The 15,675-nt window shown below is 44.6% G+C and overlaps 1 protein-coding gene across 1 annotated transcript in view; it reads left to right on the top strand.

The window, feature by feature from the left end:
• The first annotated feature begins 715 nt into the window (after positions 1–715).
• ankhd1 (ankyrin repeat and KH domain containing 1) overlaps positions 716–15,675 on the top strand; it is a 31,066-nt gene continuing 16,106 nt past the window's right edge. The window contains 9 exon segments of the mRNA XM_062536775.1: positions 716–1,135; positions 8,390–8,543; positions 11,204–11,360; positions 11,928–12,075; positions 12,545–12,692; positions 13,081–13,314; positions 13,443–13,537; positions 13,932–14,169; positions 15,043–15,234. Coding sequence (XP_062392759.1) covers positions 860–1,135; positions 8,390–8,543; positions 11,204–11,360; positions 11,928–12,075; positions 12,545–12,692; positions 13,081–13,314; positions 13,443–13,537; positions 13,932–14,169; positions 15,043–15,234 — 1,642 coding nt within the window. The 5' untranslated portion in view covers positions 716–859.

Consider the following 15,675-nt stretch of genomic DNA (forward strand, 5'->3'; position numbering starts at 1 on the left):
ATCACCTGCTCAAAGGTCGGCTGATGCACATATGTGACTCAGGCAACCTTTTGCAATCCAATGTTTATTGTGGGCAAGGGTAGGTTTGGCCGCTATAACAGCTCTGTGGCCACAAGATCATTATGATGCAGGGACAACTTCAGGCATCAGAATAGATTTGGAGGTGTAACTTTGCCTTTCCTCAATCATTGGACCATTTCTTAGGATGTGCACATAGCCTATCTGATGTTACAATTCTCATGAAGCAATTCATGTTCCACATCACAAGGAAAATCTGCAATTAGAATTGATTCATCACGTTTGGCACCCACCCACACATTCAAGTAGCCTAGGTAATAGTAAGTAGGCCTATGTGTGGTTTAACCATAAGGTGATCAATGCATAGAATATTTTGTTACAGTGTATCATTGTCTGGCAACAGTTATCATATTTAACCCAAGTTAACCTTTACAACTGTAACATAACTTCACGTATGATGAGAGTGAGAATATGTGATAGGCGTGTCACTGCCCAATGGTGTTTTTAAAACAACTGTGGTAAATCTCGAAGCTTTCTCGTAAACCAACCTTGACGTCGCGTGCGTTTTCATGACTATCACAAATATTAGCCAATGATAAGGGGAGAGCAACCAACCTAACCAATGAACTCCGCAAATGTTGCGGAAGGGCGGGTTCATACACATATGGAACGACATAGGTTAGGTTGTTTGAAAGTTAATGGCTTGAGGGAAAGAGAATCGCTTCAGGAGAGTTTCGGGATTTTTCTGAAGTGAAGCTTGACTGTTCTCAAGCAATATAACCACGAAGAAAGTAATAAGAATAAGTTACTTTTGACCAATACGTGTAATATCTAAATAACTATGCAGGATGCAGTAGCCGGGACAGCAATGATGACGGACGGCTTCGAGGACGAGATTGACTCGGTGACTCCTCGCTCCCCTGCTTTAGGGATGGGGGTTGGAGCCACAACAGGAGCCGGACTTGGGGCCCTTGGTATTGGCGCAGGAGGAAAGAAAGTCCGCTTCTTTGGAGAGGCAGGTGGGCCCACAGCAGACAGGATTGATTTTAAGCTCGCTGCAGCCGCAGTGCTCTCGTCTGGTCCTGGATCTGGCAGCGACGAAGATGAAGTATCTGAGGTAAGCTAGGTAGCTTGTTAGATAGCTAGCTTATGTTGGAATATGAGATTTCATGCTAACGTTAGCTAGCGTTAACATTGGCTAAAGCCACCCAAACCATACCGTCCTCCAAAATTGACAGGCGCGCTAAAGTTAGCGTTAACGTCATGTAGTTGTAGTGCTATCCGATGAAAATTCAGCCCAATTATTTTACGACACGTAGACTAACAACACATATGCCATGTACACAGTGATTTCAGTTGTTTATTTTACTGACCCCACGACTTCATATGAGTATCTTTCGAGCTAGTTATGGCTTCTTGGTTAGCCATTTAGCTTGTCATTTAGCAGCTAACGTTAACTCTGACGGCCGCGACTATGGCCTAGTAGCGTGATGAGAGGCTTACAAGCAAAGTTATGTCGCTTACCAGCTGGCTAATTGTTTATCTTAACTGGCTGGTCAGCTGGGTTGCAACAGTGATGTCTGACATGATGAAAGTCTGCCCTAGATTTGAGAGTTTGACAGTATTATTGAGAATGTTTTCTAGTTAGCTCATGCAAGCTAACATCAACGTTACGTGACAGCAGTTTTGGCCAATTCTTTCGCAATAATCTGTTTGGACAGATGTCTTAACATGTAACATTAGTCATCTAATAAGTGTCGTTAATCTTGACACTTAATACAACTTTATTTAGCTAAAGGGACAGGTACGTTGAGAGCAAGCTAACGTTACGTCTAGTTTATGTAAATAATATTAACGTTACTTCCCAACATCGTCTCTCAGGTTTCATCTCATTTTCAGAACCAGCCTCCTTGACTAGGTTAAAATGATACAGTGTTGTAGCTACATCGCTCTAGCGATGCTTATGGGCCCCTTTCTGATGTCGTGATAATAATGGCGTGCCTTAAAACTTAATTCTTTCCCTACTATCAACAGGGTTTTAATCAGAATGGAAGAGCGCCTCTCTATTTCAATGTTAATTTCATGGAATGTTACTGTAGATGTGAACCTTTGAGACACAATTTACACTACTGTAACATTACCACCTAACTTAATGAGTGTTAAGTTTTGTTGTAATGTAAAGACCTGAATTACTTGGGATGCCAGTTGCTGAGATATTTAGTGAAACGATGTAACACCCCTACACACCCTTCAATTATGTTGTGTAGATGTCAGTTGGTTGATGTTAAGTTCCCATTAATCGTTGAGAAAACTAGAGTGTCAGTGTCAATTCTGTACATTTCTCTCTTTAACATGTGGCTCTCCTTACTTTAAACTAATTAAACACTAAAGGTTAAGCTGTCTAACAGAATCTAAGTCTTTGAAGGCAGAAAGTAATGTATATCTGGCCCATTTGGCATCTTCAGAATTAACTAAAAAAGATAGCCTTTTTGTTTTACAAAAAAACCCTAGATGCCACATTTTTGTGGTGTTTGTGTGTGTGTGTGTGTGTGTATGTATGTATGCACACACACACCGCATAGTTTTGTCAATACTGTAGTTCCAAGTATTAGGCCTAGACCCTCAAGCAGATACTGCCAGCTGATTGGCGGGCTGATGTCAGAGTTGAGAGTTCAAATACAGGCATAAGACACCCACTGTTTGTCCTTGCTCTGTTTGTGCGTCTTGCATGTGATTCTCTGTTCACTGTGTAGAGGGCAGGGCTGTGTCTGTTGCCTTTTATAACCTCTAATGGGAGGTTGCTCTCCCTGCTCCTGTTATTGGCATTTCGTTTGGAATTCAGAGGGGTGTTTTATTAAAGGCGGGGGAGTGCTGGACCTATGCCACAATCCAAGGTAAAGCCCATACCAAGAGGCTTTGTGTCTGCAGCTCTCCATGGGACTGCACTTCAGGGGACCCTGGGTCATCCGATGGTCTCACTATTTCCTTGGGTTTAAAACCGTTCTTTGCAGCAATAAACTACCAGAAAAGAAGAATGTGCAGATTTTGCCTGCAGCCACAAGGGTTTGTTTTCTTCTTGGGAATATGTGTATACTGTACATTTCAAAACTTATTATAGTTTCTTGCCCTGCTATCTCAGGTAAAGGAGAATGTGTGGAAATGGAAGAAGAGTTGTCTCGTCAGATGATAGCTTTGTCAGAAAGTGATGGAGGTGCCCTCAAAGTGATGTCACACAGGGATGTCACAAGCTTCTGTGTAGCTTAGCCATTTAATGAGATCAGTATTTTTGAGAAAATTCATTGGGCTACAGAAAGTCCTCATGTACGTACCTTTAACTTGTACGTGCACTTACTTGTTGGACAACTTTTATTATAACAACATTAAGACAGTCTACTACCGTGAGGGACTCAGCTGGCATTATTTCGATAATTACTTCAACACTCGAAAGTACCATTGTTACAATTATGAAGTGACATAAAGGCATTATTGCATAAGGTGTGCCTAATGAAGCAATGACATGTGTGTTCTGCTGAACTGGATGCATAACAGATGCAGTTACGTTGGGCTGTGGATGTGCAGGAAGCATCAAAGTGAATCTAGAATTCTACGAAAGCATTTCAGATATTATCACCTTGTACTTGTCATGATGACGTCTTCGTGTGATAAGCATTATGCTATGTTTAGTGGGTCTTCAGAATGCTACAATGTTTAGTGAACAGTGACACTGAAATCAATCATTTTTGGATTGATTTTGGACTGATTTGGTCAGTACCACTACCAGTAGCAAATATTGTGTCTCTTTGGATTTTGGGAATGCACCTATTTTGAAAGGCTTGAAGATGGGTTGTATCCATTAATGTTGTGATTCAGAATGCAACAATGTAGAGCAGCAAACGTCTCATTAGTGTGTATTGAGTTATGTTATGTCTGGACTCAGTATGTGGCAAAATAGGCCTAGTGAACAAATCCTTAGTCCTTTGAGCTGTTCCCAGGTTTATCTCTCTTGGGCAGGAGAGTAAGGAATGTGGATGACCTGGTGGCCACACAAGAGCACACATTGGTGGCCTGACCTGTTGCTCCAGTAGCATAGTAGGCTAAATGCCTACTGTATCGTCTTGAACCTACTCTTAAAACGCTTCACCTGGTGTTGAAGACAGTCTGATGGCATAGTCAGGTATTTGCCATAAAGATTTGTGGGTGGCTTGCCCAGGAGTCAGGATTACACATCCTAATAACCCATTAGCTGCACAACTATTTTCATCTGCTGAAAGCAGGTAACTTCAGATGCACAGAAAGGTTAAATTCCTCGTGTTGTAGGTTGGGTTTTCCCACAGTGGCTAATCAATAACCAAGCCTGTTTACATCAACATCAACAGCAAAATCACCACCAAAACAAATGATCACCAACAGAGCAACCTTCATGAGCATTTCACAGGGTTATTAAACAGGCTCCCTCCTTCATTTGAGTTTTGTTGAAGTAAGCCCACAACATGTCCAGATGGTCTCAAAAGTTGTGTCGGACCTCCCAGACCCACCCACCTTCACACTCATGTTGTGTTTTCTAACAACACATTTTTTTTTTATTTATCTTAGGCCATTCACAATTTGTTGCTGCAGTCATTTATGATCCAATCAGCAACATAACCAGACAAACCCTTTACGCGGGCCTTCACAAATACCCACAAATTCATCAGTCAATTCTCTTCATTGTTGTGGCTGTTTATGATGCAAGCAGTAACATAACTAGAAAAGCCATTGATGTGGGCACGAACAAATGACAGCAAATTCTTCAGTAAGATATTTACACTTCACGTTATGAGGTTCCAGTGGTCTTCTAAATGGATAAAATGTGAACGTGAAAGCACAGAACGTATTGGATTAAGAAACGACACACAGAGCATCACTGAACATCAACAGTATGTTTCCCAAGGCCTTCACTAAGGTTGCCTAAGGTGCTGGTAGAGATCAGTCAACCCTCTAAGTGCCATATTTGTAGTGTGTCAGCCCTCACATTCAGTACAATAAAATCATATCAGAAATCCTTAAGGAATGATTGACGTTCTTTACTTAGCTGTTGAAAACAAATGTACCGACAAAAGCATGTCTGTGATGTCTCCTATGGGTCTTACTATGTGAAGATATGCCTCTTTTCTCCCACTGACATTTTATATTTTAGACATTTCTGCTGTGGACATTTCTGTTGTACGTGTGGATTTGTTTAGTTTTTCAGTGATCTGCGCAGTAACCCCCTGGAGTACCATGTGAAGTGGTTGTGTGTGTGTGTGTGTGTGTTTGACCCTCTCTTGGTTATTGCTGCCATTAGCCTGGCGTCTTTAGTTATTCATGAGGGTGTTTGTGTGGGCTCTCGACTTCCTGGCCAAACTTGTCCTTCCAATGCTCCCTGTGCGACGTTTCCTCACCTATTGTTGTGTGCTGGAATTTCAGGGAATGAAAGGTTGCCTGAAAATTCATGTGATGTCAGAAAGCGTCTTTTCTTACTCAATAGCATTCTTTGCCACAGTTATCCCCTCAGTTCATTTTTTTAAACTTGCGATGGTCAAGTGTCCTTCCTTTTGTACTCAGGTAACCAATCTCTCCCCATCCTGTTACTCCTCTCGAGATGTATGTACACACACACACACACACACACACACATGCACAGCTACACAAATGTGCACACTCTCTCTCTTTCTTTCTCTCACAGTCTCTCTCTTTCTCTCTCTCTCTCTCACACTCACACACACACACACACACACACACACACACACACACACACACACGGCCCTAGAGAGAGTGATGCTTCTCTGAGTTGAGTTGCAGAGACGTGCTCCCAGTCACAGCTGAGACTCAGCACATTGAAATGTCGCAGTATGCTTTTAATTACTCTCTCTCTCTCTCCCTCTCTCTCTCTGCACATGTGTTTTCTGCTGACCACACCCTCTTGCGTTGCCTTGCCTTTTTGTTTTTCCCCTCTTTTTTGGGTCAGTCCTCCTGGCACGGCGTCTCGCCTTTGCTGTCTGCCTCAGTCGCCTCTGGAACTGGGCTCGAAAAGACCACTCCTAGTAACTTCATCTCTGCGTTTCTGTTTTAGAAACCGCCACAGAGCTGAAGGAATGACTTCAGCCCCTATCAAAGCAGCTGGATGAGAGTGCATGTGTGGATCGTTTCACCAAAAACGTAGTATTACTAGAACACAATCTCTTTGTCTTAGAAGTCATTGTCTGTGTAGAAGTGTTTGCCATTCTTTGCAACCAGTCATCAGGTTTTTGTTTACGGACACTGACAATGTGTCTTTTGAGTAATAACAGTGGCACTTTGCATACAGCAGGCCATTGATTAGTGAGACTGTGGGATGTTGTATACATTACCAGATATGCTATGTTGTTCGGCAATGTTTAATGAATCAATTATTCTATGTGTTTACTTCATGTTTACAGTACATTTTTAAAGGGTGTATTCTTTGCAAACACCAGTGAATATGATAGTTGCTCCATTTAAACAAAGGAAATCAGCTGTTGTGATTACCAGAGGTGTTATCAGTTAGACTAGTTATCAAGTTCTCTTCTCATAGCCTGTTCTGGAGTTCCTTTGGTTTGTAACACCTAATTTGCTTTCGTAGCAAACCCTCCAGAAAGTAGTAGGCCTATTCAAACATCTTTAAAATGTTCTCCAATAAATCAATCTAGTCTAGCTGATATGTTAAGGATGGCTTTGGTAGTTTAATGTTTGGTCATTCCTGGAACAGGCAGTAGGGGAGAACCAATGTTACTTACGTCCCTGTTTACTTCAGAGGTAAAAGTTATTGTCTGAGGATATAGTGATGTCAGACTTAGAAGGCGTGTGTGTATGTATGCGTGGGTTTGTGTGTGTGTGTGTGTGTGGGGCATGTGCTTGTTTACTGTGTCACACACTGCCAGCCCCACTGAGTTTGAGGGCAACTCTGGGCAGTCTCCCAAATGTGCTTCTGATGTAACATAAAAACACAACTTTTCTCAGAAGTGGATCCTGAAGTAGCACAATCCTGGTTTGTGTGGGCGCAGCCCTAATTCAGACAAAATAACTTTCACAAGTAAAAGATGCATTTGTGAATATGAAGCAATGATTGTTTTGAAAGGACTCGTCATATTTGGTGTCTGTGCATGAAGGTAGTGTTGAAATATAGAATGTCCATCCACGTTGGCGGACAAACTGAGCTTGTGACCTTAAAGACACAACACGTTGACATCCTCCCAATTAAAAATACTAGTAGTAGTTGTCCACCCGCAGCTGAATGCAACCAGGTGGAGCTTGTTACGGGACGTCCTGCGCTGCCGCAGGCGATAAGGCAGGTGTATGGAGGTCAAGGTCACCGTGTGCACGCTAGGGAGAAGGAGAGCGAGTTGGTGGGGGTGGGGTGCGGTGGGGTGGGGTGGGGTGGGGTAGGGGGAACGACAGGGAAACCCGCTGATCAGCTCATCTCGGTGCTTACTGTAATTCCATTGAGGCTCAGAGGGCCTAAATACTGAGCCTGTGCGTGGCCACGGCCCCAAGCTCAACTCTATGTGGCAAAAGGGGAAGGCCTGCGACTGCCAGATGAACTTTGGCACTGGTGCCCTCATGTGTTAATTGCCTGTCTCTGCTTTAAAACCACAGTAAGGAGTATTGATATAAACTAAAGCTAGTGAGCTAACAGCCTAAAAAGCTTGCGACAACCTTGCAAACATCAACAGAACAACCACCCAGCTGGCACTGATGGTAGCTTTGTCACAGGCTAACTGGCGTCTTTTGGCAACATAGCTGCTGGCAGTGTTGTACTGTGAGAACTTTCCTTACATTTTCTTGGCATGTTCCATCCCGGAACTCAGAACCACAGAGTGCGTGTTCTGGAAGGCCATTGGGAGTGACAGCTGTGTTTATCTGTCCTTCACATGACTATGATGAATATAAATGTAGAGATGATGCCAAAACAATGTGTCTATGTTTAAAAACATATCTTATCTCAAAGTGGCAAATTGTCTCATATTTAAGATATTCCAGGTCTGTGTTTTACTTGTACTAGTTTCCGATGTGAAGCTGACTGTGGAAAATGTTAGGATCAGATGCTCTTATTGGATTTAGGGACATGGAGCCTAATACTGAGCCTAATAGACCATACAAATGAATATATGTCAATGAACTTGTGACAAAATGCACTGTGAAGGAGCCCAGAGCAAATATACGATTACTTCCTGTTTCCTGTTTGACACGGACACAAAAAAGGGCTGCTGTGATTGACCATGTCTGCTCTATATTCTGTGGGTGTGTTCGTAGCTCAGCCTGATTAAAAAATTTTGCAGCACAGTTGTCGACCAACTGTATTGACATTTTATTTTTGATTATTATTTGTTAACAGGTGGAATCATTTCTACTGGAGCAGGAAGACTTGGATAACCCAGTTCTAAAGACGGCCTCAGAACTGCTCCTGTCCAGCGCTGCAGACAACCTGGACCTGAGGAGAGTGGACCCCGAAACACAGGCCCGTCTGGAGGCCCTGCTCGAGGCAGCAGGTGAGTGGTGGGCGGGGGGATGACTACACTTCCATCACTTGTTTACAGTTTGTAGTTTGTAGCTTACCTGCCATTATGAAGGTAGACGCAGCAAATCTGATGAAACGTTTATTAGTCTAAGATCAGCCGATTTTTTTTTCCTATTTACAAAGCCAAGACTGTGTATGAACTTAGTGTTCATTGTTTTATTTTAAGCTCATACACAGACTAGACAGCTGAGGTATAATGAAGGGCACTTGGCAGAATTTGTCTTAGAAAAGATTTACATTTCCAACTGAAATCATTTCAACTTTATTTTACACTCAATTCATATTGCTCGGCTGAAACTCCCATTTCATGCTTTTGACATTTTAAGAGATGGTTTGTTAGATTTTGGTCAAGAATTTTACGCTAAACATAATTTCTTCTATGCTAAACACTAAAGTGCCCAGAGCAAGGCTTTGATGGTTGAACTGTAGGAATTTGGACAATAACAGTGGAATGCGGAGCAGTGGTTTATGAAGATTATTGTACGGTAGAGTGCAGTGCGTCACAATGAGGACTGCTGTTATTGTCAATGAACTGTTACTGCCATTGTCATGAAAGACGTTAATATGAAGGTATTGGTGCCTGTCTTTTCCTGGTATTTAGATGCATTTATTGTAGTTGCTTTTTAACTGGTAGATGTACAGTATAGAGTTGTTGGCTTGCACATGCTCATAAACCTTGAGCTGTGAGGCTCAACATACCATAGGCTGCACCCAGAGATACCTCATGCTACCGTTTATTTTTACATGCCGAGCATCCTGTTGTGTCCTTACTGATGCTTTATTGTGTTAACGAGCTAGTGTTGCGTGTGGAGAGCACAGCCTATCTTTTGGGGTCACATTGTATCAGCATGAGCCTTATAAAAGCAACAAACACAACAGCTGTCAGAGTTATAATGGAGAACTAAGTGGCAAGGTATTGTTCCAGTGACCGTGGGTTGTTGTGTTGGGACACACATTGCATGTTTTTGTAACTAAGCTGTCCATGAGTTTTTCATTGAGTAAACAGTAGAAGTATAACTACTCAATGCTGGTTGTCTTCTCTGCACTTGTATAATGTCATAGCTATCCCATAGGGCAGGTTTGCACTAGGCCTTACTTCTCCGTCCTGCCTCAGGTTGTGTGCGAGTGTGAAAGCTAGGTGAGTGCGTTTCAGTCAGGTTGCCATGCCTGGTGCCGCTCCGGGCCGCTCCGGTCCGCTCTGCTCTGCTGTGCGCTGCCGCGCTGGTGAACTGGTATGAGCAGGCCCGGTCCCCTGAGCTGCTGCTGGTTAGCCCGCAGGAGAACCATGGGGGAGATTAACAGCAACAAAGGATTTCCATGCAGCAGCAACAGCTCCCTTCATGACTCAGCAATGGCCTTTAGTACACTCTGTGTGTGTTTGTGCATTTGTGCATGTGTGCGCGTGTGTGTAGGTGTGTTCAGACTTTTAGTAAGAGTGTGTGTTATGTGTTGGACAGGTTTTTTTTGGGGGGGTGGGGGGGTCAGGGGCAGTATGGCATAATTAGGGCTTTTGTACATGTGTGTGTTGCTGTGTGGAGGCCGTGTCTTTGGGTCTGCCTTTTGTCTGCTCTGGGTGTACTGTATGCCTCTTTGTGCTGAAGTGAGAGAGTTGTGTGTGGGCCACCAAATCAAGTGGAAGCAAGCCCTTTGAACCTCAGACCATTTTCAAATACTCCATCTACCATCAAATGCACCATGTTTGTCATCCTACACTGTTGCATCTGTTTTATGCAGTGGACCTTCAGCTTTCATAAATGCTTCATCCACAGCATTGCCTAGGCTACGTTGCTGTTTGCCTAATCTTGGTAACTTTTAACTTCCTAGGATGACTGCAAGGAAGCCCATAAGCGATTCATCTTTTCCCTCTTACTTTAACTATTTTTTATGTTGAAAAATCGATACATACTCAGTCGTAACATTTCAAATCTGGCAAAGTTCCCCTTTGCCTTTGAGTTTAAGCTCAGTTGGCTATGTGATTATGTAATGATGCTAAAATCCTTGAGGGTGTCATCGTATATTCACTAAATCCCAGAAACATCTGAAATATTTATGTTTGAGCGTCTGCACACAGCACAGACATATTTGCATATTGAGGTGTGTGTGAGAGACATTTCACCGATCTGGTACACAGACTCTTGCAGAATCGTAACCTTAATATGACTCCCCCTGAAACTTTTCAAGACGATTTGGCCCAGAATAATTCATTAATATTCAATGTAGCTCTCTGGTTTTTCAGATGTTTTGAGTCTCCACCTGGGCTAGAGGCAGTATGCTTCTTATGCTTCATCTGAAGGGTCCCAAAACAGATTGAAGAAGCATCGTCACTTTTCTGGACTTATCTGTGAATCTGTGAAATGATTCTCCATCACATTTAGTACTTGTAGCAGCTGTTTAAAAACGGGAAAAAAAACACTTAGCATTGTCTCACTCGATATATGTTTGGCTCGCAGTTAGTGAGTAGCATTGAAGACTGAACTCGCTGTGCCTGTGCTTAAGGGATTCTCATGTCTAATATGCTGTATGTACAAGCTGGGACTTGTGTTACATGATACTGCCAATGGTGACCATGTTATGACCTTAGGCTATCTCCCTGTGTGTGTGTGTGTGTTTATGTGTATGTGGATGATGCAGGCCTCGCTGAACAGTCCAACGCCGACGGTAAAGCCTTCGCCGATCCCGAGGTGCTACGCCAGCTGACCTCGTCAGTGAGCTGCGCTCTAGACGAAGCAGCTGCCGCTCTCACACGAATGAGGGCCGAGAACACGCTCAACGCCAGCCAAGCAGACAAGTAGGCATCCTCTCCTTCTCTTGCCTGCACATACACACATGTCCACGTCCATTTATTTATAGCACACATTTAATAACCACCGCAGTTGACCAAAGTGCTCCCACAGTCAGCACGTACATGAATGCACCCATTCATGTGGAGCTGCAAAAACAGTGTGAACATCTAGGCCATAACTGGGTTTTAACGTGCTGGAATATAATTGCACTAGTGTCTATTGTTGGTGCACTGATTAGTGTTATTTTGAGTGCTACTGCACAATTTAAGGTCATCCATAGCTCAAGTTTGCAATGCCATGGGTTTAATTGTCAAGTGAAATAAAACACTGCAAATAGTCTTGGTAGGTTAGCACCATTGTATTCGTTGTCCCCTGCTTATTGCACGGCTTTCGATGCAAGATTAACAATGGCGTGCAAACGTGCACATTTTAGAAGATGGCAGAATTTGTGGTGGCGTAGTATTGTAACATGTCGAGTCTGATTTACTGAACTACATCTCTCATGTCCTGAAGCGCACACAGCAGTTGCACTTGCACAGTCGCCGTAATTGTAGCAGTCTGGTTATTTTTAGCCGTAGCCTGGCCGAGGCGTGCTCTGACGGAGACGTCAATGCCGTGCGCAAGCTGCTGGATGAGGGCCGAAGCGTCAACGAGCACACGGAGGAGGGAGAGAGCCTACTGTGCCTGGCCTGCTCGGCCGGCTACTACGAACTCGCCCAGGTACACCTGTCAGAGGCCGCCCTTTCCAAAGCACTCACTGACCCCCCCCCCCAACCCAATATACCCCCCACCCCAAAGTACAGTTGTATAAGTAGCAGTAGCAGCAATGCATGCACGCACACTGTGAAAGCTGTCTGTAGATTTCAGATCACTGAATTAGTACCTGTGCACATTTTAATCCAGGTGATTTTTAGAAGTTAAAACCTATAAATGCATTCATTGTTTTCCTATCACAGTTTATATTGAACACTATATTATTATTAATATATAATAATTCATGGGGTGCCTTTGTGGTGAAGGTCCTTAGTACTTTACTCCAAAACCACTACAACAGCAATATTAAAGACAAAATACTAACATCTGATATGATAGCCGCAGATAAATGATATACAGTGATTTCAGTGAAGCACGATCCAATTATGTGCAATGGCACATTCATGTTGTTCATGCCTGGGGGTCTCTTCTGCAGGTCTTACTGGCCATGCACGCCAATGTGGAGGACCGAGGTATCAAGGGGGACATCACACCTTTAATGGGAGCAGCCAGTGGCGGTTACGTGGACATAGTCAAACTGCTACTGGTACACGGAGCTGATGTCAACGCACAATCCTCCACAGGTAGAGAACACACACACACACACACACACACTCACACACGTGCATCACAGACTCGTCATCCAGCACAACTGGAGTTACTATGGAAATACAGAACCTGCTGTACTTTGTTGACTAGAAGAAGAAAGAGATGGAGAGAGAGAGAGAGAGAGAGAGAGAGCACTGCTTATTAACCAGAAGAAGATTTCGTGATCAGTTGAGTTGAGTCATAAAACAGAGTATGCACAGATGTACAGTAGTTTTTACCTTAAATAAATCCCCCCATCTGGAACAGAGACAGTGTTGTTGATCGATCTCAAGCATCTCGCCGGTCACATGGTGAAGTGGTTCTGCTGCATTCCTCAGTACTCTCCCCTTACCCCCCCCCCCCCCCCCCACTGCTGTGCCCCAGGCAACACGGCCCTGACGTACGCGTGCGCGGGAGGCTTCCTGGACGTGGTCAAGGTGCTGCTGAAGGAAGGCGCCAACATCGAGGACCACAACGAGAACGGACACACTCCCCTGATGGAGGCGGCCAGTGCCGGTCACGTCGAGGTCGCCCGCGTGCTCCTGGAGTACGGCGCCGGCATCAACACACACTCCAACGAGTTCAAGGAGAGCGCGCTCACGCTGGCCTGCTACAAAGGTACCGTCGTCCCTCCTGACCCCCTCCTGACACATTTGCATTATGACGGTGGCAGGCAAGAGTGTGTAACCCGAGCGGCGGCACCTGAGTCATTGTTTGCCCTGCTTTTACGCCCCTCCCACTTACAGGACACCTGGAAATGGTGCACTTCCTGCTGGAGGCTGGAGCTGACCAGGAACACAAGACAGACGAAATGCACACGGCCCTCATGGAGGCCTGTATGGTGAGGATGAGGAAGCACCCACACACTCGCTCACAGCAGACAGGCTTTTACCTGCAGAGAAATCGATGCGCTCTATTTTAGTCCTTCAATTGGATCTACACTGTATTGGGCCGTACTATGGAATATGAATGTTTTATGAGTTTGTCTTTTCTTAAAAGCGGATTTATGAGTCTCATAATCACTTAAACTGTAACGAGCTCGAGGGAAGCCCGAGGACTCAGAAGACGCAATGGCAGGAAGTGTTTGGTTGTGTGAGTCAGTGCTGAACTGTGTCCCCTTGATCTCGTCTCCTCTCCTTTCATTTCCTCTTGTCCCTTCTCCTCCCATCTCTCCTTCTCTCCCTTCTCTCTCTCCTCCTCTCCTCTCCTCTGCTCCGCTCTCCTCCCCTCTCCAGGACGGGCACGTTGAGGTGGCGCGTCTGCTGTTGGACAGCGGCGCTCAGGTGAACATGCCCGCCGACTCGTTCGAGTCGCCGCTGACGCTGGCGGCGTGCGGCGGCCACGTGGAGCTGGCGGCCCTGCTCATCGAGCGCGGCGCCAACCTGGAGGAGGTCAACGACGAAGGCTACACGCCCCTCATGGAGGCGGCACGCGAGGGCCACGAGGAGATGGTGGCCCTGCTCCTGGCTCAGGGTGAGGAGGATCACCGTCTGACCTCTGGGTCAACTTAGTTTGGATATTAATGAAGAGGAAATCCCCTTTGCTTGACTAGAACTAGGCTGCGTGTGCGTGTGCGGGCGGGTGTGGATACAGTGTTTCCCATAGAATGTATTTCTATTTGTGGTGGTAGTGTGTTTGTGCGCAAATTTTAACAAATTTGCGCAACGTACTTATGATGGTAACTGGATTTAATTGCGATTTAGCCAGTCGTCAACAACAGTCAACAACAATCCTCGCTGGATTTTTTGAAAATTATTCTTTAAACGTGCATGCACGTTTGTTCAGGAACAGAGAGGCTGCACAAAGGTGCGCATAGCTCTACAATGAAAGGAGTTGCAATAGTAAAATAATTGTGTGAAATCATAAAATCATTGTGTGACATAAAATCATTGTGTGGTGGTCAGTGTTGATATTGTGGTGGGCCGCCACAAATAAGTCAATGTATGGGAAACACTGGGATACTAGTCAAGTGTAAAGCCAGGGTCAACTTAGTTTGGATATTAATGAAGAGAAAATCCCCTTTGCTTGACTAGAACTAGGCTGTGTGTGTGTGTATGCGAGGGGGTGTGGGTGTGGATAGTGATACTAGTCAAGTGTAAAGCCAGGGACAACTTACTTTGGATATTGATGAAGAGGAAATCCCGTCTGCTTGACAAGAACTAGGCTGTGTTTGTGTGTTCGTGTGGGTATGTGTGGATACTAGTCGAGAGTAAAGCCACTCAGAGGTTTGATTGTATGACGTGAACTTGATTGACACTTCTAAAAGCATTAAACTGAATGAGTAGGCCTGTAGAGCAGTGACGGGGGACCCCTCTGATCTCTCTTCCTCTGCTGTGCGGCCCACAGGAGCCAACATCAACGCCCAGACGGAGGAGACGCAGGAGACGGCCCTGACGCTGGCCTGCTGCGGGGGCTTCCTGGAGGTGGCCGACTTCCTCATCAAGGCGGGGGCCGACATCGAGCTGGGCTGCTCCACGCCGCTGATGGAGGCTGCGCAGGAGGGACACCTGGAGCTGGTGAAATACCTGCTAGCAGCAGGTACTGCAGAGCTGTCAGCTCTCATTCAGTCAAACCATTTTTTACTGCAGAGCTGCCATCTCTCATTCAGTCAAATGGTTTATCTGCATTAGGTTGTAGGCCATGTTGGTTCATACATTAGTGCGTTTTGTAGTACATCATCTGAACTACTCTGCTCTGTTAGACATTGATCAACAAGTAAGAACCTCCGATGCTGGTTGTGCAATTAGATCACAGCCCCAGTTTACATGTACTGTCACTCTTAAGACAATTCTAGCCATAATATTGGTACATCCTAATGTATTACCTGGTTTGCTGTCTCTGCTGTATACCCTATAAGAACTAGAAGATACATTTATTATTAGCAAAATTATTTCAAAATCGAGGCCTGAACTTTAAAGTACTGGTTTTAAATCGTTTTGCATTGACTTTTCTTTCTTTCTTTTTATTTTTTTATATAAG

Source organism: Sardina pilchardus, chromosome 5 (assembly GCF_963854185.1).
Source record: "Sardina pilchardus chromosome 5, fSarPil1.1, whole genome shotgun sequence".
Classification (NCBI taxonomy): Eukaryota; Metazoa; Chordata; class Actinopteri; order Clupeiformes; family Clupeidae; genus Sardina; species Sardina pilchardus.